Here is a 25446-nt window from a genome sequence, read left to right on the forward strand (position 1 = left end):
GATGATCACATGTACTTTCAGACCTTACAGATAAAGAAAAGTCTTTAAGAAAGGCGTTAAGAGATAAATGACCAAGATAATGTAATTTATATTTACCCACCCACTGCTCCAAGAATCACATTTTGAAGATATAAGCAAGGGTCTAATAGCCCTGTAAAAACAGTGAGAAGCTTATGGCTAGTTTTCAGATTTCACACCACATGCTGTGTCTACCACAGTCCCACGGAAGAACTGCTGCCTTCATGGCACTGTGCAATGAAACAGTCTTTTGGATACATTTTCTGAAAACAGATCAATTATGAGTTAGGGAACTTGGGGGTTTTTCCAAGCAAATGGTGCACTTTTTTAAAGTTCTGCCTCGCATCTCTATCACTTCCCTACCTATTACACTTCCCAAACATTTAACTTTGTCACAATATTTGACATGAGTATTTTATTTTCAGAATGATTGTGAAGCGTTTTACATGCCATGGGAAATGAAAGCACAAATATGTACTAACAGTGAATCAGCTTTATTTCCTGCAACGCTGTGATTTCATTAATATTATTAAAAATACATAATTTATTACTCAGGTTCAGTGCAAAGGATTGTGTCACGAGGCTGGATTTTGTTTTGGTTTTCTATTAGTTTGGAATTTTTTTTAACTATTATTAATAGCTTTGCAGCTGCTCTGCTTCAAAACTTTCAGCCTTAAAAACATGGGACTAGCTATTGGGAAAACACAATTTAGCTATGTGGTATCTGTGCATAGTTAAGACAGTTTTCTTCATGTAGCAGGTAGTCCTAACATTGGTAATCCCTGCTCTGCATTGCTGGGTAATGGGATTCCCATGCTTTAGGTGTTAATGCCTTTGGGACATCTAAGTTAATGGAGCTAAGCAAATGAACTCTTTTGTTACTGCTTTTATAAATAAAGTCCTCAATTCAGTATTTTTGTAATTTGTCTACAACAACACTAACACCACCTTTATGAAGAACAACATTAAATTGCGAGGCCACTCTGAACCAATGTAGAGCTGAAGGGCTGAAAAAACCACTCCATACCTTCAGGAAAGAAACATAGTACCTTTTAAATTGCCAGCAGAAAGCTCAGTTGAGACATAAAAGTAGACTTCACATGCTTAATAAGGAGTAACAAGGACAAAGCCTTGGATCTAATCTGGTTTCCTTCCTGCCACTGCAGAGACCCCTGGAAAAGCCGGACGGCCTGGATGTTTCAGACCAGAGCAAAGAACATCCTCAGCATCTGTGTGAGAAGTGCAAAGTTTTGGGCTACTACTGCCGCCGTGTGCAATAAACCTTCCAAGTGGCCTCTTCCCATCCCCGTCATCCTTAAAGATTCTCTGGCAGCATGCGATCAACAGCAGCACAACAGACCAAGATAAAAGCTGAAATAATTGCCAATATTGCCTATCTAATAATATGCCTTACCATTAATAGAATGTAACATTTCTCCTGTGCATGTGCATGCATGCAATAGGTATTTACAGGACTATGATTTGTATACATATATATGTAAATTTATATGTGTACACACATAAAGTGTTACTGAGGTGTTCACAACAGAACTACAGTTACAGGTTCTGCTGATTGTTTACACAGACCCTATATCACAGCCAGGTGAAATGAAGTACTTTTCATAAGGCAAGGGATAATATTCACAAGGAATATTTGTTACATGTATGGCTTTTGCAGAGGTTCAGTAACTGTGGGGCCACTAATTGCAAGCACTCACCCACAACACTGTTCTTATTATATGACAAGACAAAGGAAGATGAAACAAGCCACAGCATAAAAGGAGAATTACTGCTTTCCCAGTTTTAGAAAGTCTTAAGTTTTGTGCTGCTGATTTCTTGGACTTCTATTTGTTACCATCTCTTGGACAGGGCTTAGGCAAAATAATTTTTGCAGGACATGGAAAAAAAAGTGAATAATTGTTTGAGGGTGTGGGTTGGGTAGAAAGGGAATGCCATAAGATTCCAAGAGGTTTTTGGAGGAGACAAAATTGGCTTGCTTATGCAACCAGATCCTTCTCTTGTCATATAATCCCACTGACATGGCCCCTTCTATGTGCATGTCATGTTCATTAGGCCACAAGCACACTAAATTTACTATGAATAAGGGGATAAGAATACTTAAAACTGACCCTAAAACCCTTAACTGAAAGATTAGCCAAACTTACTATTTATAGCAGTTTTAAAGCCACTTTCTGGAAATATTTTTATGTCCTGTTTTCTACTATAGAAATTTGTTATAATATGCAACTTGTTAGCCATAGGGGTGTTTTGAGGCATGGAGAACATTCTGTGTAACCCTCTTTCTTTATGTCTTCCTGAAGCACCTACATACCTGGGGAGAAATTTAGGAATTCTGTTTCATTGTCCCATTTCAGGTAGAACTTTGCACAGGGATGGCCTGCTGCAAAGAACATCTCATCAGGGATTGGCAAATATAGACTGAAAGTACCTCGAGACAGTATCCTGTTTGTTTGTTTATGTGAGAGTACATTGGCAAAAGGACACAACAAGCAATTTGTAGCATTCACTAAAAACTTAAGAGGGATAATGTTTGAGGTTGGGGGGGTTTACATCAGCAGTTTATATTTTTATGAAGTTTCCTTTAAGCAGATTGATTTCTGTGAATGATACTTAGAGAAAATACTTTAAATCCTAAACAGCTTGATGTGAACTAAATTTATTTTGAAGCTCCCTAATGCAAAGACAGCAGGGGGTTTATGCCAAGTGATAGCAGGATGTTGCCAGTATGTCAAGACAAGCTCTTACAAAGCAAGTAGAAAACTTACATGAGCATTCACCTAGGGAAGGTGATGCTCCTGACAAATTTGCTCCTGGGTGAAACTGTTGCCATTTCCCTGCTTTGCTATAAGCAGGGCAAAATTGCATCTGCTTGTTCGGTGGGAGTGGCATGTACACATCTTGCAATCTCCATTACTTTTGGGCAGCCCAGGTGACCCAGCCTGCTGGTCACAGCAGTGCATGAGCAGCCTGACTCCTGGCTTCTGACCACAGCTGTTCTGTAGCTCCCTGATTTTGGGCAAGTCACATCATCCTTCTGGACCCCAGTTTCCCCAACTGCAAAATGGGGGTAATAATACTTTTGCATACCTACCTCACAGGAGAGTTGTGAGGTTTACTTAATATCTCTTAAGTGTTTTGGCATCACTGGATGAAAAGTGCTATGTAATGCTAAAATAGAATTAACTGAATTAATCACTTGGAAACTACTTTTGCCCAGTTGGCAACTCCAACTAAAATAGCTGAAAATAATATTATTGAAAGTAACACTAATAAACAGTTCAGTTGCCTCAGTGAAGATATGCAGTTTTAGCATTTTCAAATGCAAACACATTCTTTTGCACAGATTCACAAATTAACTTAGAGACAAATTCTCTCAACAAAGATACTAATCTGTCTATACAAATAAGAAAATACACAGGCAAATCTAGGGGTGGATTTTCTAAGCTTGACCTCTAGGATTAATCTCAATAGTTTGTTTCAAGCATGAGTAATTTTGAAAGAGCAGCATTTTAAACCAGATCTAGTTTTTCCCCTTGAGCACTTAATAGTACATGAACAAAAAAACACCTCGATGGTTTACATCTAGCTAAAGAACACGTAGAGAAGCCCCCTTAGATGAAGATAAGGGAAAATGTTATTTTATTTTCTCCCTGAAACTAAGATGTTGCTATCAAACATTTTGTTCAGTATTGAAATAAGCTCCGTGTTACGATAACCACTAAATCCAGTAAAACAGCACAACTCTTGATATAGCTGTATTACTATATCACACACCACCAAGTTCTGACAAAAAGCTGACTAAAATATACCATTATAAGCATTGTTATTTTCATGACAGTGCCCTATTAAGAATTGTTTATCCAGATTCAACACTGCAAGGCAATGCCTTTAGCTTATGGATTTTTAGATTGTACTAAAAATACACATGATCTACTTTAACATAATTAATGTCTATAGGTGTAGCATAATAATTCTTAAGAGCATACTTATGAGAGTTCAGTATTTATATTATTGATGTGTTCCTAGGCAGAAGACATATAAAGTATTTAAGTAATACTTAGCATATTTGTAATGAAGAGGAGAGCAGATTTCCCCCTGCATTCACGCTGGGGAAGAGCAGATGAAGGACACAGCGTGTGGAAAAGCAAGAAGCGACACTGCCGTAGGTTGTGCTAAGCCAGAGGCCGCAGACGCGGCCGGCGCGGGATGCGGGATGCATCGTCGGCACGGGGCACCCCTTCCCTGCACAGGGCTCAACCTGCCTCCCCAAAGCTGAGGCTGGGGAAGGCAGGAGCACCAAGCTCAGCCCAAGGGAGGATTCCTCCGTCCCTCCCTGCAGGACTTTGCTCGTAGGATTGGAGCATTGGGCCCGAGGCATTCGCTCCGCACTCGAGTCCGTGCAGTTGGAGATGCTGGAAAAACACATCCGCATAAGTAATTGTGTGTAGCAGCTTATGACCATTGGCTTTTAGTTAGTGGCACAGAAGGGACATTTCTGAAATTTCATTTCAAAGGAAAGAAAGATTACAAAACATAGATTTCTTCTATTCCCTCCCTCCCCACGCAAAAGTAATTCACCTATAGATGTAACCAGCTCTTTCCAAAACAGAAAAAAAAAGGTAAATGTGCAGATTTTTTACTGGAAAAATTAAGAATTGATTTATCTTTTAAATTTTAGTGGCTGCTTTCTGATGTTCTCTAACTAGCTCTGCATTTAGAGCATCAGCTAGCAATCCTTGAAGGCATTAGTAGATAGTATAGGCAGAAGTGAAGCAAGCATCAATAAAAAGTTTTAAATCAGTACAGGCCTCCCTAAACTGAGTATTCTTTAGGGGTGTACCTGAGAGCAGTTTGGCTCTGTGCATTTATTTGGCAAACTGGATTTTCAAACTCAGATGCTCGCTGTTGACAGCCCAGTAATATCCAGAACACTCTATTTTTCTTTAATTTTCACCCTTTTGGAGATCTTTTTAAACTTTGATTTATTTATTTAAAAACAACAACAGAAAACCAACTGAACAAAAAAAAATAACCCACAATTTGTTTCATGAGTTGGTCATAACATTTCATATCAAATTTGGCATTGACACTCCTCTGGAAAAATGGTTGAGTAATTTGAAATGTGTGTTGTAGGTTTTTAGCTGCTTTAACTTAATGATGCTACAATGAAGTTACTACAAATACTTCATTTAAGGGTGATGAAGAAAAATCCTAGTAGTTTAAAGGATGGCCCCATTTTAGCCAGTTTCTACTGCTGCTACCACAGATGTAAAACGATGCCACACAAGCAAAGTTTGAGGCCTTTTTGTCTCAAAGTTGCTATTTAATTTCAGATAAATACACAAGAGTATATATTATTTCTGGAAATAGGTGTATTTTGAAGTTCCCCATTATATGGGACTTAGTTTTTAAACTAAAAATGTGAAGTTACATATGTCTGAGAGAAGCCTTATACCTAGAAGTATTATCTACATTTTACCTTTTTGTATAACACGAAATTTAGATTATGCACGGATCGTATACTTGTGACACTCTAGCATTTTTTTAAAAAAAGAAACCACCTTAAAAGATTAAAAGTTTAGAGCTTTTGGAAATGTCAGACTTCATAGATTAGTACTCTTTGTCCTGCAGTCACAGATTTTTTTTTTCCTATTCTGGATCCTAAGAGTTGTCCACTGAACAGTAAGCAATAAATCATCAACACGTGTTTTTCAAGTTAAGTAGATAGACATATATTTTCCACTTGCCTTTGCCAACATATTTTAAAACGCGATGGAACTATCCCCATAGAAAAATCATTCTCTCAGATATCGCTCCACTCCCAACTGGGCTTCACCCCATATCTCTTTCTTATCTGCAAAACCAGTGCTGTCCATTGAGTTTGCTATATCGCTCAAGTGCTCAGAGGGCTGTTTGAGATCTTAGATATAGGGATGATGGATTGTGTTTCTAGGATGAATTTCAAAGGGACAATCGTGTGCAGTTACTAGCTATAGATGATTGATATAAATGTTTACCCCTGTATGAAGTATTTTACAGTTTTACTTGCAGATGTGTATTTATCTTGAGTTATACTTGACATAGAGTTCTTTCAATTTTTTTTTTTTTAATACTATGTGTGTATTTTGGAAAACTTTTTAGATGTTAAAATTTTTGAATGGTTACAAATATTTCTTATAGTACTGAATTGTTATCTGGAAACTCTTTGCAGTAACTTTTTTGTATATATTTGAGGGCCTTTTTAAAAAAGTATTGTTTGTTTTTTGGGCAAAGTTTTTACAATTGGGAAGCTTTCAGAAGGGCCTTCCTCTCAACTAGGATACTAACAGAGGTAAGAGTTTTCTTAAGTATTTTGCAGTATTTTGCAGAACTAAGGATGTATCCTCAAGAAAATATTTATGGAAATAATTTACTTTTTTTTTTTTTACAATGCTTTTGTCTGTATAAAGTATGCAACAGAACTACATTAAGAAGGAAATATTGTCTACATAAAATATTATATGAAAGTTGGTACATAATTCTGACAAAAAACCTTGCAATTCTTTAAGCCATATTGTTTTTGTTATCCTTGGATGAAAATATCAGTATTAAGTAACCAGTGTATTATTCAAGTGCTTAGACTTATATGAAAATGCTTATACAGTTTATTTATGTGTATTTGGGGAAGGAGTGCTAGAAAAGCTATCACTAGACATGTAGCAAGTGAGGAGCAAATAACAGTATACTGTCACTTTATGGCCTTGTGAGAGACACAGAAGATGTTGAAAGCACCGTGGAGACTCAGCTTTCAGAAACTCTGAAGCACAAGTGGTGGGTTTCAAGTGGTGCCTCTTCCCTCCCCCGTAACTAGGGGGGAAGAAAGTTGGTTGGGACGCTGTTTAACTTGACTTTCACAACTCTTTGCAGACTGTGAGCTCAGCTATGCAGTATCATCTATAGCAATAATATCAATCAAAGGATGTAAGAGAAAAGGATTGAAGTAGATTATTGTAGGGGTTTACGTTTATTTTAATTAGAACTCATAGCAATATAGAATATGCATGTGCACGTATTCGAAGCATTTTACACTTTACATTTCATGTAGTTTGATTATATTATGAAGGATTGAGTTTTTAGTTTGATATTTTACCATGCTAAAATGGGAGGTCTGCCCAGGCCTGTACTGGATTCTTGTTTCCTTTAAAAGGTTATTTAGTACAGCACTCACTGCATTGTGTAATAGTGCTAAAACTAACACTATTTTATGAATTTCTTCAGCTTTAAAAAAAAATTAACCTAATGATTATTACATTTGTTTAGCTGTACCCACTGACTTTGTCAGATTCAGTTGGCAAATTGTGTAATTTCTTTTTCTGTAACTGTTAATAAACTTGTACAGCTAAAACAAACAAAACCTATGGACAAAGGCCTCAGAGGTACCAGTTCTGTTTCAGCAATCAAGATGACAGCTTGCTCATCTGGTGACTGTGTTGCTAACAAGACTGTAAAACCTCTGTTGTGGATTGTCCATAAAATGGCATTCCGACATGTGCCTTATTTGCTGGATAGTATACAGCTTTCCTCTAGTATTCTAGCATTTTAATGCTGTATTAAAGTATTGCAAAAAAACCCAGCAAGAGTGTGGCGTGGTTTCCTTGAACATTCCTTCCTTTGACAATTTACTCCCAGCTGCAGTGGGTTCCTGTTTATAGCCTGGCCAGCCTTGGTCTGGAGCCTGTGGAGCAAACCTGCCCTACCACAGCTAGACCATGGGAAGAAGACGACGACTTTCTCCTCTGCAGTGAGTCCCTGTGCTGCAAGGGTCACAGCCAGGGCCACAGCTCTTCCCTGCTAGTGGGACACCTTGGGTTCACAGTGCCAGCTCCTCGTTTTTAACTGCCTGGTGTTGTCTAACATTCCTTCTCAAGGAAAATCTATAATCAAACTTCAATTAACTTGTAGCCTTTGGTGGGACAGGAGAGCTTACGTGCCAGCAAGCTACTTTAATGAAAAATAACAATCATCATTCTTTGCACACACAAGAAGTTAGCAAGAACTAGATCTACTAAATGCTTGTTGTGTATTAGCAAGGCTCTTATCACAATCCCAGCCAAAGTTCAGTGGCAAGTATTTTTCTCCTGAGACTGAGACAATACTGTAGTGACTGGAAGTTAAAATAAGGGTGTCAAGAAATTAACTTCGGATTTTAGGTATCCGGCCTCTAACACAAGAGATCTCCTTCATTTAAAACAAGCAGAAAAATTTTATTAGACACACCAGCACACATTTTTCTATGCCTTATCATCCCTACAAGTACAGTGCATATTTGCCGCTTGGAGATCTTCACCACATTGAGACCATTTCTATCACAGAGCAAGCCTGACTTCTGGATTTGTGTCCTCATTCAGTCCACATGAGAGAGAGCAAGAACACATCCACACGTTTGTGCACTGGTATGCAATGGTGGAAGAAGAGGTTGACAAGGAATTGTACAGTTCTGAAGCCTTGAAAACAGTGACTGTCTCATCAAGTGGTGAACAACATCCCCAGCTGAGCTTCATGGAAAGGGAAAGCACATACTCAGAACTTGTCGGTAAATTTTTGTCTGAAAAATAAAGCATACTGCTCTTCACTTTAAATTTGGCTACAGCAGTTTTCCCATAGCAAATACAAGCCACAAAGCCAAGCTCAGAACTGAAATACATCTTTCTATTTAGAGAAGACCTGGGGCTTCCTGAAAAACCCACAAACACCTCAGATTTAGCACTCAACTGAGAAAACATGCTGAGCAGAACTGCGAAGTCTTAGCTCCCTATTACCACATTTTCTATGATTCCTCAAAGAAATAACTTCTTCATATTTGAAACAAAAGTAGATTAACACAAACAATATGGCATCAACAAAAACAATCAAACTACTATTCCTTCATTTTTCATTGCCAAACATTTCGCCTTCCTGCTCTATGAGTGAGGTCAAGAGACAATGCACCAACCTGCTTGTAATGGAAGGGCAAATGATTCCCACTATAGGAAAAACAATAGGGCTTTGATTAACGGGGATTTCATATAACACTGACACTTTAAAATAAAAAGCTGTTTCATTATTCTTAAATGAAAACCCATTTAAACAGCACACCAAGGCTACTACTCCTCAAATTAGTCACCAAAAGCTCCTCAGATCTCCCCACAGCATAGCAGCTGTACAGACTAGACCTGAAATCCCAGCTAGGAAGAGGAAACAGTCTTGTGTAATCTCACTCAGGGCCCACAGACACAGAATACTGACTGCAATATAACAGTCAAATGTTTAAAAGGCTGCTCCTGTCTCCATACCCCTCTACAAAAGTCTGTACACAAGAGACATTGTCAAGGAAAAAGGAACCTAAAACACCAAGGGCTGTATGCTGACAGCCAGGTCTTTCCACCAAGAACTAAAGAAACCTCTTAGCTGGAGCATAAAATTCTTCCTCTTGATAAGTATATGTAGTTTGTGATCCTGAAAAATAGAACGCAACATTCAGGTTTGTTTTTCTCCAGTGTTCACCTTCCAGAGTTAGAGAAGCAGATCATTTGTCAACTCCTGTGTGGGGACAGCCAGCACTCCTACTCATCAAACCCTTTTGTTTTACTGAAAGTAATGCAATTGCTCTTCCTTGCCATCTGTATCTCAAACACATTTCAGATAACCAAACCCAGAAAACCGGTCACGATACCAAAACTGCAAGAACTCATTCAAACAACTTAGATTAATAACTCTCACAATCCTTTTGCAAGCTTTGTAAGACATTTTGCAAATGAACATGCCGAGAAACACCTACCTCGGTCAGCCTTTATGGGGTCCTCATCCAAAGGGCCAAGGCTGAAGCAGAGGTAATTGGAGCTGTGAGGTGTTAGAGCATCACTGATGTGCAGCCCAGGGTAGCAGAGACAGCCAGCACTGCTGTGCAGGAGAGCAGAGCCCTGTGAGACAGCCCTGGGTGAATCACTGCCCAGGCACACGGCACACGGGAGCAGCAGTGACCCTGGGCATTCTTTGAAGGTTTTATTTCCATGCCATGAACTTAGCTAAATAAAAATACAGTCATCATTATTTTTTTTTTCCTTTTTTGTAGTAGGAGGGAAAAATGGACCTTGCATGCCCAGCTTACCCAACCAAGCTCCATGCCTGCAGAGAAAGCAAATCATAGCCAAATGCTTTATGTACACTTCAAGGGGAACAGGGCATAAACCAAAGATCTTTTAATCACTACTCTAGTCTCATGTTCACCAGAGAAGAGAATGCCAGAACACCATAAGAAAGCTTTCTCTTATACAATTTCTGAACACATCATAGCAGCAGGTATGGGAAATCTAACACTAGCCAGCTTTCCATTAAGTTTCCTTAAAGTTTTGCAACATAAGGTGGTACAACTCAAAGGATTTCCATAGTATGCCTCACTTGATTTCACCCAGCAAAGCTTGAGGGAATAATGCAGTGAAATACTGCAGAAGTAATAGGAAGCAAGACCTCAAAACTCCCTGCTTGCAAATAAAACAATGATAAATAGACAAATACCACTAGCACAGAGGAAACCTCTGCTGAATACCCTCAGGTCAAAATTCAGAGTTGAAACCCACAGCCCCTGGAAAGGGCCTCCTTTTTCTCTGCTTCACTTAAATTGGCTACTGGCCCTGACTGCTGAGGGCTCCATCTGTGCTGGCCAGCTGTGTGGGGGGTGGGAAAGGGATGGAGGGGAATGGGGGTGGGCACCAGCTCCGCCACAGGTGCAAGGGCTTCCTGCCTGCCTGTGCCTGCTGCAGCACAAACCCAGGAGCCCTCTCCAACAGCAAAAAAGAGCACAGACATCAGTGCCACCAACAGGAATCTTCACAGGCTGCTAGGAGGCAAAGGATAGCTCAGTTCACATCTAGGAGAGACAAATCTCATTTTAATGTTCACAGGAATTGAAAGGTCAACACAGTTAAATCTTCTGCAGCTGTAGAGATTTCACTAAGGGACATACAAAAGTGAGCTTCACTAGACAGAAGCTTGAATAGCTTGAAATCAACCAATTAAAATTGCTTTCCAACATACCCTGCTAAAGTTTCTGAATGTCTTGGACAATTTGTAAATTACACACAGCGACTAATACCTTGCCCAGCAACTAAGGAGTGGTTACTTCTTTGGATACTTGGCTACCACAAGTTTTTGCCTTTCTTTAATTAAACTGAAGTGAAAGTGACCGAGTTAAATAAAGACAACCACTCACACCAATATGTTCCAGGATTTTAAGGAATGAAACCAGGTTTATCAAGTTGGGAGGTGAAGAGTAATGCACTGATTCAGAGTAGCGAAAGCAAAATCAAGCACAAGTAGCAGCTGACAGAGTTCCTGATGCTCAGTAAAAATGAATACTCCAAATAGTACATATTGAATAACAGATTTTAAATTATCTAGTAATAGTCAGGAATAAGTGCACTGTGTTATTTTGGATTGTTCAACTCAAAACCATAGTAGTTTAAAAAAAGAGACAAACAGGATTTGTAAGCAGGAACAGGAAACTAAAGAGAAAACATCATTTTATGATCCTTATCACTTTAAAAGGACAAAACAGAAATAAAAAAAAAATAATCAGGAATTATGAAATGAAAGAAATTATTTCCCTGTGAAAGGCAGCTGTGCACTGGGCCTCCATCTTCTGGAAAAGAGTTCATTAAGGGCAGATATTTTAGTATCCCACAATATAAAAAATTACACAAATTAGGGAAGAAATATTAATTTCTTCTACAACTCTCCTAGAAGAAGGGAATTTTGGATACAAACATCTGAGGTAATATAATTAAAACAAAAATTTCACACAGCAGACTGAAATGCATAGTCATGGGATATTCTAGCTGTCAAAAGAATAAATGAGATCAAAAGCAACTACAAAACCGCATTAAAAAACCCAAAACTGCAGGGGTTATTAACCATGAAGCTGTAACCCTGCTCAGGAGGTCCCAAAGCACAGAAGCCACCAGCAGCAAGAGGTGGCACCAACAGAAGGTTGACTGCCTGTGGTTTGTATCTTTTCCCTCACCAAACTACTTTAGGAAAGAGGATACCTGAGTAGATGCTAGTGTGATTGTTGCCCTGGCCCAAGGATTATTTCTTGTGTGACATTAGGAGCTGCAATATGTGAATGTAAACATACTCCAGCCCTGTACTCAAGGGAATACACAGCACCCAACAGGCACCTGACAGCTGCTGGGGAAGACTCAGACTTGCCCAGGGAAACACCCTTCAGTTCCCCAGCTTTCATGCTCTGGAAGAAGACCTTGCAACTCACCTATGCTCACACTTGGTTGGGCTAATTGGCAGGAAACTAACTGAAACACCCCCATAATTTGTAGTCTCCAGCACAGTACTGCACTACTGTAGCAATTTTTGTTTGTTTGTGTTTAATTATTTTAAATTTCTTGCATATAGTTTTTGAGGTTTTTTTTAAAGCTGTTCCAAATTAGCTGTGTTTAAAGCTATTTTAAATGCACCTATACACTGCATTCCTGCTTGCTGGGCCACACCACCCACTCTTGCTCTCCAAGTGGCAAGGACAGGGTTTAGCCCTCGCTTAGCCTTACCATACGGTTTTCTGGGGTCACAAAAGAATTTACTGCGCCAAGGAAAATTTCTAAGAGGTGTTTAAGCACCTCTTAGCTCCAAGAGGGCCAGTAAATGGAGCTCATAACAATGAGGTTATGGGCTCTGGCTGAGCCATGCACCATGTCACGATGGGAGGCAGCCAAGCCGTGTTGGGCTCCTGCAGTGGTTCCAGCCACGCTGTGCTAAACCCTCCTGGCCAGCACTGAGCCACACCTCAGGACACCCTGAATCAACAAGGGGGTTGGTGAACCTGCACCCATGTTTCCCCATCTGCTGATTTTTAAGTCATGCCTTTTATTCCAAGGGTGCAGCTTCACACCCAGGAGCTGCGGGAAAGGGGTGAGATGAGCATGTCTGGATTGAGAAAAGCTTTATCTTTTCTGCCATAAATACCTCTGCCCATCATTCTGTGTGTGGAGGAAATGCCAGTCTGAGGCAGACAGAAATATTCTGACCAAAACAGATACATCAGGAGGCTTTTGTGAAATAAACAGAGCCAAGAGAAGAAAATTACCTTTTTCTCCCCTGATTTGCTTCCTACACTGAACCCTGTGCATCTCTTTGCAAGAATTTAGCACAACAGGAGAAGCAATAGGGTCTCAAAGAAGGCTTTACAGTCCCAGAAAAGGGGAAGTTCAGCCTGAGGTTTGTGTGATTTGCTCTCTCTAGGACTGTACGTGTGTGGTAAATCTTAGATATTTATTTTTTTAATAAGAATTTAATACACTTCATAAACATGATCTTTCCTTCAACACCTTACCAGTAAATGTGGCTGATTTCAAACAGCTTTCTAAATATGATAAGTAAGGGAAATTTGTCACCTGGGTTATTTTTGCAAAGATAGACAACAAAGCAGGTAGTGATGGGCATATAAACCTCACTTTCACCACCAGTGCATATTCTGGTTTTCTTAAGAGTTAAAAATGGTACTTTTTTTCTTAGTGCAGATACTGTCTAATCTCCAGCATGTAACCAATCTCTTTCAGGGATACCTAAGAAACAAAGAAAAAGAAATCTTCCACTAATTCACTCCAAGGCTGTGTCCTGTTACCCAGGACAAGCAAGAAAACAAACAAAACCCCCCCCCACTCATTTCCTAAAAACTCAGCTGGGTAAAGTCTGTTCAGTGACTGGAATGAGACATGAATATTTAGATTATAAAGTTGCTGAACTACATCAGAGGCTCCTTCACCTATAGATTTAGTTTGTAAGTGATTGTGCCTAAAATAACTGGAACTGTAAATCTTAAGTCCCTCTATGCCTCATAGCTCCTCACTTTCTTTTACCTCTCCCAACTCCTTCCTCACTGCCTGTATTTTACAGTTGTTGCTCATTTTAAATCTGAAGTTGTATTACATTCTTTGCACTGCCCCTGTCTTTTCAAAAATGTATTTGGGATTATGTTAACATGCTGTGCCCTCCAAACATCCTTAATTGTGTTGCCACACATCCCCACAGCCCTTGCCCCACACCACCTGCAGCACAGACAAACACCCTGGTGCTCTCCACTGCCAGTCATACCCTTAAAAAACTTTTTTGTTCTGAGAAGGACAGTGTGTAAGTGCCCACAGCCATCTCCCTGCCTGCACAGGAAGCAAATCAAGGTCTCTGTATTCCAGTCACAATCGTGATTTCTGCTCTTTCTCACACAGTCTCAGTCACTGGCTTAGCAGAGAACTGAAAAAGTCTCAGATGAGGCAGGCAGCACTGCTTTCTAAGGAGTGTGAGCTGAGTTCCTGCTTGCTCCATTAGTCCCCATGTGTGGCCAATTGCAGCTGGGTTGCAGCCAAATAGTCCTGGTCTCTTCTTCTTCCCAAAGCTCCTTCTGTCAATCCTCAGTGCAAGAGCACCAGGAGGATTTCCCATCAGGGATGAATCTGATTTTTCTGCCCCATGAATGGCCTGGTTGGAGCCTCTTTGCTTCTTTTGGTGGAGCCACTGCAGGGCTCCTCGGGGCAGGGCACACACTGCCAGGGCAGCACTTTGCTCCTCTCAGCCTTAGGGAAGACAAGCGGCACAGTGCAATGGTTTTGCAGCACAGCAACCAGAGAATGCTGGGTATGAAAATGATCTTCCTGATGCCTCCTTTCAGCACATTTTGTTGCCTAGTGAGAAGGAGGCCGAGATGGAATGAGCAGACGGGTCCGCAGGATCGGTGCTGGCAAACGTGGAAAACTTTACAGCTTCTGGCTCCAGCCCCAGCTTGTCCCCACTTTCCACGAATGCCTAATTGAGACTGTCTGGCGTTTTCTGCAGAGCTGGGAGCCAGTTTCCAGGCAGGGCATATGGGTGTATTCTGTAAGTCTTTGCTTGTAAAGTTTTAGCACCCAGAAAAGCCTCCTGTCTCCAGGATGATTCAGCTGGCTGGTGAGGGAGTGGCTGCCAGGCAGGGGTGAGGGTTGTTGCTATTGACAGGAAAAATCAGAGGGTAGAAGAGGGGAAAGAACAGCTCTCTTGTAAAGAAATGATGCCACGGCAACCACCTCATTTTGTATGGGGCATGGACCACGCTCAGGGTACTGCACACAAGTCCCTGCAAGACAGAGGACACATCTACAGCTGCAGCACAGGTGCATCGGGCTGTGTGTGAGGTGTAGCCACTGTTCATCCCTTGATGACAGCTGTGGTGCTTCTGGTGTGATCCATGAGCAGGACACTCTCTGCTGTCCCATCCTCCAGGGTAGCCTGTGCCAGAGACCACCTGCAGCAGTGCTGGGACTCACCTGGCCCTGCACCTTCACCTCAGCCCCAGGACCTCAGCAGCTCTGGCAGCCGCAGTGCTGGGCTGGGGGTTCGGAGGGGCGGCTCCCAAGAGAAGAGGCGTGTCTGGGGATCACTGGGGATGGCAGCAGTCCCCACACCAGAACGAGCCCGAGCTGCTGTTTCCACATGCAGAGCAGCAAAGAGCCAAGCACAGCCATGGCTCAGCATCCAGAGCAGGATGGGGCATCCGTGCCACGAGCTTTGCCCCTCACCTGTGTCCTGTAGGTGCCTGAGTCAATATTAACTCACCCCCAGCCTAGACAGGGAGCAATCGGATAAATCCCAGCTAGGGAGCTGTCTGGACTCCCCAGCACGCCATGTTCACACTATTCCTTTCTCAGTGGGACAGACCCTGCACCTGCCAAACATAACGTGGATAATGGAGTGGCCTGGCCTATCATGGATATTGGGGTTTATATTAATGACATGGAAATCATTTTGGACAATTAAGCATACAGATGAAAGGCCAACTGGCTGCACATGTTCTGTGGGGCATGACCTAAAAGCAGTCCCCAGTCATCAAAATGATGTAGTGTGAAAGCTGGATTAAACAGGTCAAGTAAATTTGGAGCAGCTAAGATAAACTGAACTCTCTTCCAAAACATATGTTGTGCTTGCCATATAATATTGCTGTACTGTGGTAGCATGTTCCACACATGCCAAAATTGTGATACGCTTGTTCCAGGGTCACGGTGCCAGAGGGAGAGAGCGAGGATAGTTACTTTGGAAAAAAGCCGGCCAGAAAGTACTTCTGTGAAAGTCATGAGTTCTCCTGAATGAGCTGCCTGATAAGGCTTTGCACATCCTCCTTGCAACCTACCTGCCCAAACAGCCCGAGCCCAAGGACAGGATTCAGTCTCACACTGAGCAATCAAACATGAATGAATGTTCTGGCCTTTTGGTTCTCTCTATAAACATTTTCCAGCCAGTGGTAAGCTGTTTTGAAAGCCCCCAGCAGCTTGGCTGGGAGCTGGAGACATTTTACAACATCTGTGAACGTTTCCTGAATCGCTCCCCTGCGTACACCTGTGTTGAACTCCATTTGCAGCCGGTTTGCTGAGGAAAGCCAGCCTGCAGTGCCTAGCCAGGACCAGGGCTGGGAGGGCATCACCACTGGCCAGGATGGCCAGCTCCTCCTGCAGGGACCTGCAGGGGTGGCTGACAGTGCAAACTGCTCGCTATTCCCCTGTGCTGACCTTGCTTTGAACATTCACCAGAAACACACAGAGGGTAAAACACTTTATTGGAGTGATGTGGCCACGTAGGAAAAATAAATAAAACAGTCCTCAACCACTCACGGGCAGATTTACAAAGCTGGGCATTAATCATTCTGGGAACACAGGGAACCCAAAGTGAGTTACAAAAGGGCTTGGATCAGCTGCACCCTTTTTCCATCACATGGTTCTCCACATCAACCCTTGCCCAGGTCAGTGCTACTCAGTCTTCCACACTGCTCTTATTTTACTTTCCTACCATTTAATTGCCATATGCTTTGTATTATCTTTATTTTTACTTTGTCTTGGTCATCCCGATCCTTTGCTGCACCAGACAATCAAGAGCTGACAGAAATAAGCCATTAGATAGTAAAACACAGCACTTGAAAGACGGGAAATGTCTCCTCAAATTCTTCCTTGTTTGGAACTCTGTGACATGGAAAGGTTTTTATCCATCTTGAACTCATCAGTGGAAAAGTGCTTTTAGTCTGTATGTGTGGTTTTAGTAATGTTTTTTTGAATGGCTGTGTTTTAGTTTTGTTACTAATTGCCAAAGCCCTGCCTCATTTGTGGGGCCCTGATGAAGAGTGCACGTGGTGTGAAGTTCCCAGAGCTAGAGAAGGTGGGAAGGGCGTGCTGCCCCAGAGACAGCTGGACAATACACTCCTTTTTCTTATGTTTCTCCATGAGAATTTCCAAATGTACCAAAGTTTGTGAGTTTGCAAGTAATGTGCTATAAATGAAACCTATAAATCCATGGAAAAATTTATGAAGGAAGAGAAAACTACTCAGAGAAGGTAAAAAAGCTGACTAGAAACTTGGGGATCCCCAACTAGCCACGGGTGACCTAAGCACTGGCCACACTGACTGGCTGGCTGTGTGCAAAATTCCTGGGTAGCCAAGATGCCTGCTTGGAGGCAGAGAGAAGTGAAAGGAGAAAGTCAAAAGATGAAGTTCTGAACGCCAGATGTGTATGAATGTTGCTGGAATTCAGAAATAGACCCTGAAAACAGCAGAAGAAATTGACTGCTGATATTCAAATCTTCATGTTCCGTGTTTTATTTTCTATACCTCTCTTTTTCTGTATCTATTTTCTTTCAAATCTTGGTCTGAAAGCTTAATAAATAAGCATTTGCTGTGGTTCAGTGCTAACCTGACAGAATAATACAGGGAGAAGCACAACCTGCAGGCAGCCTGGTGCCCACAGGGGCATTTGGGCAGTGCTCTTACCCTCTGCAGAATCCTAGACCAGGTTTTTTGTCAGTCTTTTGTCAGCACTTTTACAGAAGTGCTCCTTGGCTCCTTGTACACAAGCATCCCAACCATAAGAAAGGGAGACAGAAAAGCACAACAGATAAAATCCAAAGCCTTTGGGTTTGTCATACATTCATGCAGTGATTAGAAAGTAGGTGGGGAGCTGACTACAGCATAACAACCTGCTTCCCTTCTAAAATTACACATGTATTGAAATTGTTCCTTAAAACTTGATGAGATGGTCAGCTTCAATGCAGCTTCAACCTCAGCACATGGAGCTTGTTGGCTATCAATGGTGTTAGCCAGATGAAGGGCAGATACAGCCCCTATTTTTGTCCTGCAAACCACTCCTGTGCTGGGAAAGAAGTTGTACAGATTTCACTGACTTCAGGTGAGCCCAGCTGGGTGATGCTCCTTGGGGATGCTGTCATGCACCCAGGAGGAGATGGAGAGGACACAGCAAGTGTTGACAATTCTTGAGAAATTCTGCCTGCTGCCCCCAAAGCCAACCCAGGCCTTCACCTACTGGCTGAGGCAAAACTCACTGTCGTGCACCCAGCGTGATTCTCACGAGTCCCCAGGACTGTGTCAGCAGCTCGTGCTGGTGCTGGGGGCCTGCAGTGCTCCCTGGCCAGCTGCATTTCCAGCTTTTCCATCCCCCCTTGGTGTCATGGGACATCCTGCACCTCCAGCTGCAGCTGTTTCTCGCTGCTGTGCTGGCAGTGAGCCTCTCAGGGGGATCTGTGTGTTCACCGAGGCCCATTTTATACATGTCCAGAAGGATCTTTGGTCAAATCAAGCATCTGAGCTATGTCAGTGCTGCATGGTTATTTCTGAAGGCTGTCTCTGTGCTGTCTGTCATACTTCTCCAGAAGACTTTGCCAGATAGCTATACATGGCTGTGGTGTTACTGAGAGCTAAATGAAGACCTCATGCAGAAGCCCCTTTAAAAAGTTAATGTATTTAGTTTGCCAGAAAAACAATGATTTTCAAGCTGAACCAAAGTTTTAAAGATAAATCTGGACTTTTCTCAACGTATTAGATCTTAGAGTCCTTTTTTTCTGAAAAACAAACAAGGGCTGCTGGTTGAGTACTGCAACTTCACTGACAGGCTGCCTGGCTTACTCCAGGTTAATCCATCATTTTGGAATGGCTGACAGGACCCGAGGACTGACACTGCAGCCTGAGGTCCAGCCAAGGCCGAGCATGCCGGTTTCTCCATCCCATCAGCTCTCCACTGGCCAAGGAGAGCGGTCCAGTAGGGAACTCAGGGTATATTTTCAAGCTCTCCTGTGCTGTAGAAAGGAGGAGGGGGAAACCTGTGTGCTACATACTGGCAGAGCACTGGGATTTAGCTCTGATGGCTGCCTTGTCCCAGTGGTCACCTTCACGGTGAACAAGGATGGCTGGAAGCACAGCAGCCCTGGCAGCAGGGGCTCCCCAGCACCCTCACAGGACCCCAGGCAGCAGGGGCCAGGTCCCCAGGGTGGTCCCTCTTTGCTGGCACTGGGGTGACACTGGCAAGGGGGGAACTCTGCTCTGGGCACCTGGCCAAGGCAAAATCCTCTCCCATTCTGCTTTTGCTCGGCTCTTTCTTTGGCCGATGATTTCCACTCCCGATGGGCCTTATGGTATGAATAAGGAGTGCTCTGTGGTTGAGTACCTACAGCTCTGACAAAGACCAGATTGCCACCACAGTTATTTCCTCTTGCATGTAAAAAGGGAAACTGTGGAATCACACACACCTCTGGGCAGAAATAGCTGACAAATACCAACTTCTTCATGGCAAAAAATGCTGCTAATGGCGTCTGGGCACCTCTCTGACATGTTAAACTCCTAATTTCAAACACTGCCCTCTGATGTGAAACATATTTTTGGCTGGAGGAATTGGGGTGTTTCGGGAAGATTTGTCTTCATAAATAACCCCCTGGCTTAGATGTTAACTTCAGTTTTACAGCTGTCACCCAACTCCCTGAGCTCAAGGACAAGATCAAACCATGGCCCTGCTCACTGCTCGACTACTTGGGCAACACAAACATACACAAATTAACATCTCTGGACATTTCCAGGAGCAATGGAAACTAATAATTCTTCTGGACAGGATGGATTTCCTGCTGAATTTAATAACAACAGTTGGAGACAACTGTCTGGATACTTGCTGCTTTGAGATAAAGAGCCAGTTAAAAAACTGTAGTGATTTTTCCTTGCAGAAAATTGGTGTGTGACAGCCAGACATGTACTTTCTTGTTTCTAGTCATCGGTGTGTATATTTATAGAACCCCCACCAGAAAAACGCTTAAGATGAAGGAATAAAACTCAAGACAGCCCACTATCAGCGAGCTTGCTTTTACGAGTTTTTCAAAGCTATACCAAATTTCAGTGCTCTGGGTAAAGGGTTTCACAAGATCTGTGTTTGGCACCCATTTCCCTTTGAATTCAAATGAAGCTGGGAGATTAACTCCCTTCAGGACCTCTCAAACTGCCAGTTTTTGCCTGCAGTGGTATAATAAAAACACAAGTGGAGAGAGACACAGAGAGAGAGAGGGAGGGATGGAGAGACAACTCCAAGAACAGACTGAAAGCAAGAGTAGAAAGAAATGATAAGGAGTGTTGGGAAGCCAAGATTCACATCAGGAAAGGGTTGTTTAAATGGACTCAGATGCCAAAATTGAGCATTAGAGCATCTACTGTGACAGCTCATATGCTACAAGTCATTATATTTCACCCAGTGACTCTTATATAACATAACTCTTCCAGCACATCTTCAAAGAGAGGTACTTGTCCTCATTTCCTATATTAATTTGCACACCTCAGATTCCAGGTGTGTCTTTTCGTGCTTTCATACAGAAAATTAAGTCCCTGGTAATTTTTTCCCACATTCCACCTATATGATGTCACTCTCAGATATTTATTTCCCTCTCTCCCATTTTATTTTCCTTTAAACTAAAGAGTCTCTTTAAGTAATTTTTTTTTCTCCAAATATTTCTGTTGCTCTTTTCTGTCACTTGCCTGTTTTTTCAACAGCTTTTGACAGCAGTCCCTGAACCACAAAGAGCACACCTTTGTTTGACTCTCCTGTTTAAACTTCCCCTCTTTCTCCTTCCTATTCCCAGGAATTGCAGTGGCCCTTTTGCCACAGCACCATAGTGAAAGCTTCGTGCTGGGTTTTGACTCCACAGCAGCCCTTAACTCCTTCAGATGAGCAGATTTGAGGATGCTCTGCTCGCTCTGTATGTGTTCCCTCTGTGCTTGCAGTACAGCTTTGCAGCTGGCTGTATAAAAAATATTAAGTCACTCTCACAGTTGTCCCGGATTTTCCTGCCGTCATCATTACCTGTTTGTCATCATTCTGTCCATATGTTTTATCAGCAGTGATTTTATGTTGCTATTGATGAAATGAACTGACTGGGAATTGGTTAAGATGTTGTAATCCTTGTAAAATACCTCTGACTACACGAGCCCTGTGGGTCCTGGCAGCCCCGGGGCAGGGATGCATCAGCCTGTGCGTACCTCAGCATCGCCCAGGCCTTGAGTGGCCCAGGGTGGAGGTCATTCCCCTGGGACACAGCTATATTTTGGGTGGGTGTGAGGGGCAGACAAGCCCATCTAGTCCTGGATGTGTGACAAGTATGAGTTCATTAGGAGAGACTGCAGTTGCAGCCCAGCCTTCCCTCTCTGCTGAGACAAAGTCCAGCAGCACGATGTGCTCTGAGACAAATGAACTGGCTTCCCCTAGGAGAGCTTTTAATGGTGTTTGAGGGAAAGCATAGCTTGAAGGAATTAAACTTGATTCCAATCTGACCACAATCCAAAGTAAAAATTAATTCCATTTTAAATACTAGATTCCTTATTATTTCTTTTTAGTTACTGAAGCAGATTTTGAGTTGGATTGTCATCTCTTTTACTGGGCCCTCACCCACTAGAATCAGAGTGCTTTTACAGCTCCTTTTTATCTGACAAGGATTACTTTACTTTTCACTGAATTATCCTGGGCTGCTCCTCTGCTGGAGCAGACTACAGAGAAGGAAAAAAAAGAAAAAATACCTAGCACAGGCTGGCAGGGAACCCAATAACAGACCAGAACATTTTGCTCAAAAGCCAGTACTTCTGCCAGGTCATTTAGAGGCACCTTTGCCAAATTACAAATCCCTGAGGAAAACTTTGGGTCCATGAATGCTCCTTGGTACAAAAGGGTCTCACAAAATGAGGTGGAGAAAAAAACATTTTTGTTGCAAATCAAGGCTTATATGTGCCATTTCAATCACTTCAAACCCTTCACTTCCCTTTACAAAACTCATGCAGTAATTCAGTCATATCTGTCAGTGGCTGCTTTAGTTGAAGCCACTCATTCAACAGCAGAGATTTTTATCCCAATCATTTGTCACTAGAGAATCCTCTCTCTCCCCCATCAATTATCACTCCAGATTCCTATCTCTCCTCAAAACACTCAAAAATTGGATACAAATTTTCCTGCATCAGCCTGGAGAAGAAGCCAACAGCAGGGAATCCGCAGGAGTAGCTGGCCAGTCCCTGCCCATCCAGGGGCTGCATCCTCAAAGCCTGACACTTACCCCAGTGTCTTACCACGGGTTAAAATGACAATATGTAAGAGTGTGGAGCTGGATTACCTCCTCTGAACAAACCCTCCACAGGAGCCGTAAACACAAACTCAGCCATCATTACGTGCAGCCCTGGATGACCTAATGGTGAGGGTATGAGCTGTGCCACGTGTAGTGAAGGCTGTCACAGCCCCCATCCCAGGTCTTGGTGGAGGTGCCACCAAGAGCAGGATCCAGGGGACAACAAGCCAGTGGCCCAAAGCCCGCCTGATCCAGCAGCTCATGGGCAGAACCCAGCAGGCACCAGTGTGGGGTCACCCTTAGAAGGCAGCCCAGCAGCACAGGCAGCTCCTGGCTTGGCCACGTTGCAGTCTGGAGCTTGGCTAACCCCTGGCAGCTACAGCAAGAGCACAGAGCACAAGAAACAGCTCCCCAAAATGCCAAGTCAGCAGTTTTCTTATCAGAGGAGACTGAAAAACAGGGCTCTGAAATACACTGGGAGAGTTTCCCACTAAACATCAACTACTAGTCCTTTATTTATAACTTATAAAAGTAATTGCATTTCAAATCTGTCCAAGGGAAAGAGGGGCTGCTTTGTGTTTTTAATCTATGAATTTTGTTTCTAGAAAAACTGTTATATTAAGCACGAATACTGATTTTTAAAAAGCAAAGCCAATAAAAATGATCCAGAGGACAACATTCCTTAATAGAGACCATAAACTACAAGGACAGGAGAAGGACAATATGGAAAAAAGTGATAGGAAATAATACCTTTAATAGTTTACATTAAAAACTAATACCTTTTACTGCCAGTTAGTCTTATAAACAAAACAAATCACATCACCAGACCTAAAAGAAATACATATATACTTTCAAACTCAATATTGAACATATATGCTTGGGAAGAGTTTCAGGTGGCATTGAGTTTTAATCCTGAGACACTGCTGACCAAACTGGGCATTTTGCCTTTAACAGTAGTTGGTAAGGAGTTACCCCATGAACTTAATGGCTTTGTATGTCCAGGTGAGAGGATTTTCTTTCAGGGAGGAATCTAAGGGAGGAGAAATGAGAAGCTGTTTGCTGTTGTATTGGGCTTGGGTTTGTTTTAAACATTAGAGGCCAGTTTTCAAAAGGTGCAGGGTTTGGATGCAGTCATTCAGACATAGTTGGGCAGAGGTTTAGTCTAGGTCCATTTCCAGTTTTAATAAACCAGTGGCCGTAATAAAGGACAAGGAACTTTAAAGTGTGCAGGGCTAGGATATAATATTTTATAGTTCTTTCTGCAAGGCAGAAAGTTGATATCTCACTAATGCATACTAGAGGTTGTTGGAGAGTTTCCTAAAATAAAGGACCTAGTTATTTTTTTTGTTTTTATTCATTCTACTCTATAGTCTGTGGTTTTGTTTTTCTAGTTTTCCATTGCTCTTTGCCAGGGAATACATAATACATGTAAAATACTCTCTGTCCTCATTTATGCCAGTGGCCTGTTGGTGTCAGTGAAACCACCTCAGCACTGGGACCTGAAAACTGGGGTGCCCCAGTGGTAAGACTGCTGAAAAAAGTTAAGAAATAACTGCCTATAAATGAAATGCTTCAGCAGGAGGAGAGAGTCCTGTCTCAATAAGTTACACTGGATTGGAATTGGATACAAATTTCACTGATTATTGCAGGTCTCTATCAGCTTAAGGATCACACCTTGTGGCCATAAGTCAGAGAATCATAGAATCAGAATGGTTTGGGTAGGAAGGGACCTTAAAGACCATCTAGTTCCAAACCCCCAGCCAAGGGCAGGGACACCTTCCACAAGACCAGCCTGCCCAGGCCCCATCCAGCTTTGCTTTGAACGTCTTCATGGATGGGGCATCCACAGTTTCTCTGGACAGCCTGATTCAGTGCCTCACCAGGCTCACAGTGATGTTTCAGGTAATTTTTCCTGGTGTTTTTCCCCCTTTGGGACCACAGCAATTTCCCAGCACATCCCACTTACATGACTAGACAGGAGGGAATGAGCTAGAGACACCTGGAGAGGGGACAGAATCCACCTCAGCACTCTGATCAGCAGGAACCTGGCTCACCAGGGGAATGGTTTCAAATACAGACAAGATCAGAATTGGTTTATCAGCCAGCTCATGTTTCTGCCAGGTTTTGAGAGAAAATCTGAAAAATACATGTTGAAGCTGTGACTTTGACACAGGAGTACTGAAATCATAAAATAGGGGAAAATTCAGGATAATGAATTACATCAGTGGAACAGGAACAGTTTGGGGTTTTGTTAAGCCCAGGACCTTAGTCAGCAATGACACATTTGGGCAATATTATTTTAACCCTTTGACTTCTTGATACAGAGTTCAGCTGCTCTTTGAGGGGCCCTGCTCTCAAAGTACAGAGTGATGTTATCTGCAGGCTGTAAGTAGCCATTGAAAAACTGTCAGCTTCATTCCTGAGGAAGCAGCTTCTGAAAAGGTGGAATGGGCCATGTTCCAAATGTCCCAAAAGGGAGAAAAGAAGGAAGTGAGTTCTCTTAGGTGGGATAACAATGGCTGCAAAGTCCCACCAAAAGCAAGGCTGAACCCTCACACTCTAAGTTTAAGCTATACTTAAAGGCATAGGAGGAAATGCTGACACAGAGTCACCACTGCAGAAGACTGTCAGCTGGATGGGAACCACCAGCCCAGCTCCCAGAGTAACCTCCAACCATGCTGGAAGATTTGTTCCCATGCCTTCCTCCCAGCTCCAGCAGGCAGAAGAAAGGGAAGGCTTACTCCCAGATCTGCAGAGCCCCTTCAGGAGCAGGATAGCTCAGGCTCAGGCAGTGTGAAGATACCTGTGAGCCAGCACTGGCAGGAGGAATGGGACATGGGGATGAGAAGCTTTACAGCCCTGCAGTGTTGCAGGCAGTTGTGTGCTCTGCTCATGTCTCCTCTGCAGCTGCAGGCTCAGATACACAGCTGACCTCCAGGCTAATGCACCCCTGCTCCCCTGCTCTCATTTTTTAATTGTTGTGGCTCCTGAAGTAC

The 25446-nt window shown here is 42.6% G+C and overlaps 1 protein-coding gene and 1 long non-coding RNA gene across 2 annotated transcripts in view; one reads left to right on the forward strand and one right to left on the reverse strand.

The window, feature by feature from the left end:
* Positions 1-7651, forward strand: part of ZCCHC24 (zinc finger CCHC-type containing 24) — a 107207-nt gene extending 99556 nt beyond the window's left edge. Inside the window, exon 4 of the mRNA XM_005520480.3 lies at positions 1185-7651. Coding sequence (XP_005520537.1) covers positions 1185-1298 — 114 coding nt within the window. The 3' untranslated portion in view covers positions 1299-7651. The remainder of the gene's footprint in view (positions 1-1184) is intronic.
* Positions 7652-7778: 127 nt separating this feature from the next.
* Positions 7779-10700, reverse strand: LOC148183773 (uncharacterized). The gene is made up of 3 exons (XR_015773214.1): positions 10573-10700; positions 9836-9977; positions 7779-8623 (listed from the first exon to the last, which is right to left on the reverse strand). It is a non-coding gene; the product is annotated as an uncharacterized LOC148183773 (long non-coding RNA).
* Positions 10701-25446: the final 14746 nt, after the last annotated feature.

Source organism: Pseudopodoces humilis, chromosome 9 (assembly GCF_049639895.1).
Source record: "Pseudopodoces humilis isolate 2021_Gansu_Grassland_sample_001 chromosome 9, ASM4963989v1, whole genome shotgun sequence".
Lineage (NCBI taxonomy): Eukaryota > Metazoa > Chordata > Aves > Passeriformes > Paridae > Pseudopodoces > Pseudopodoces humilis.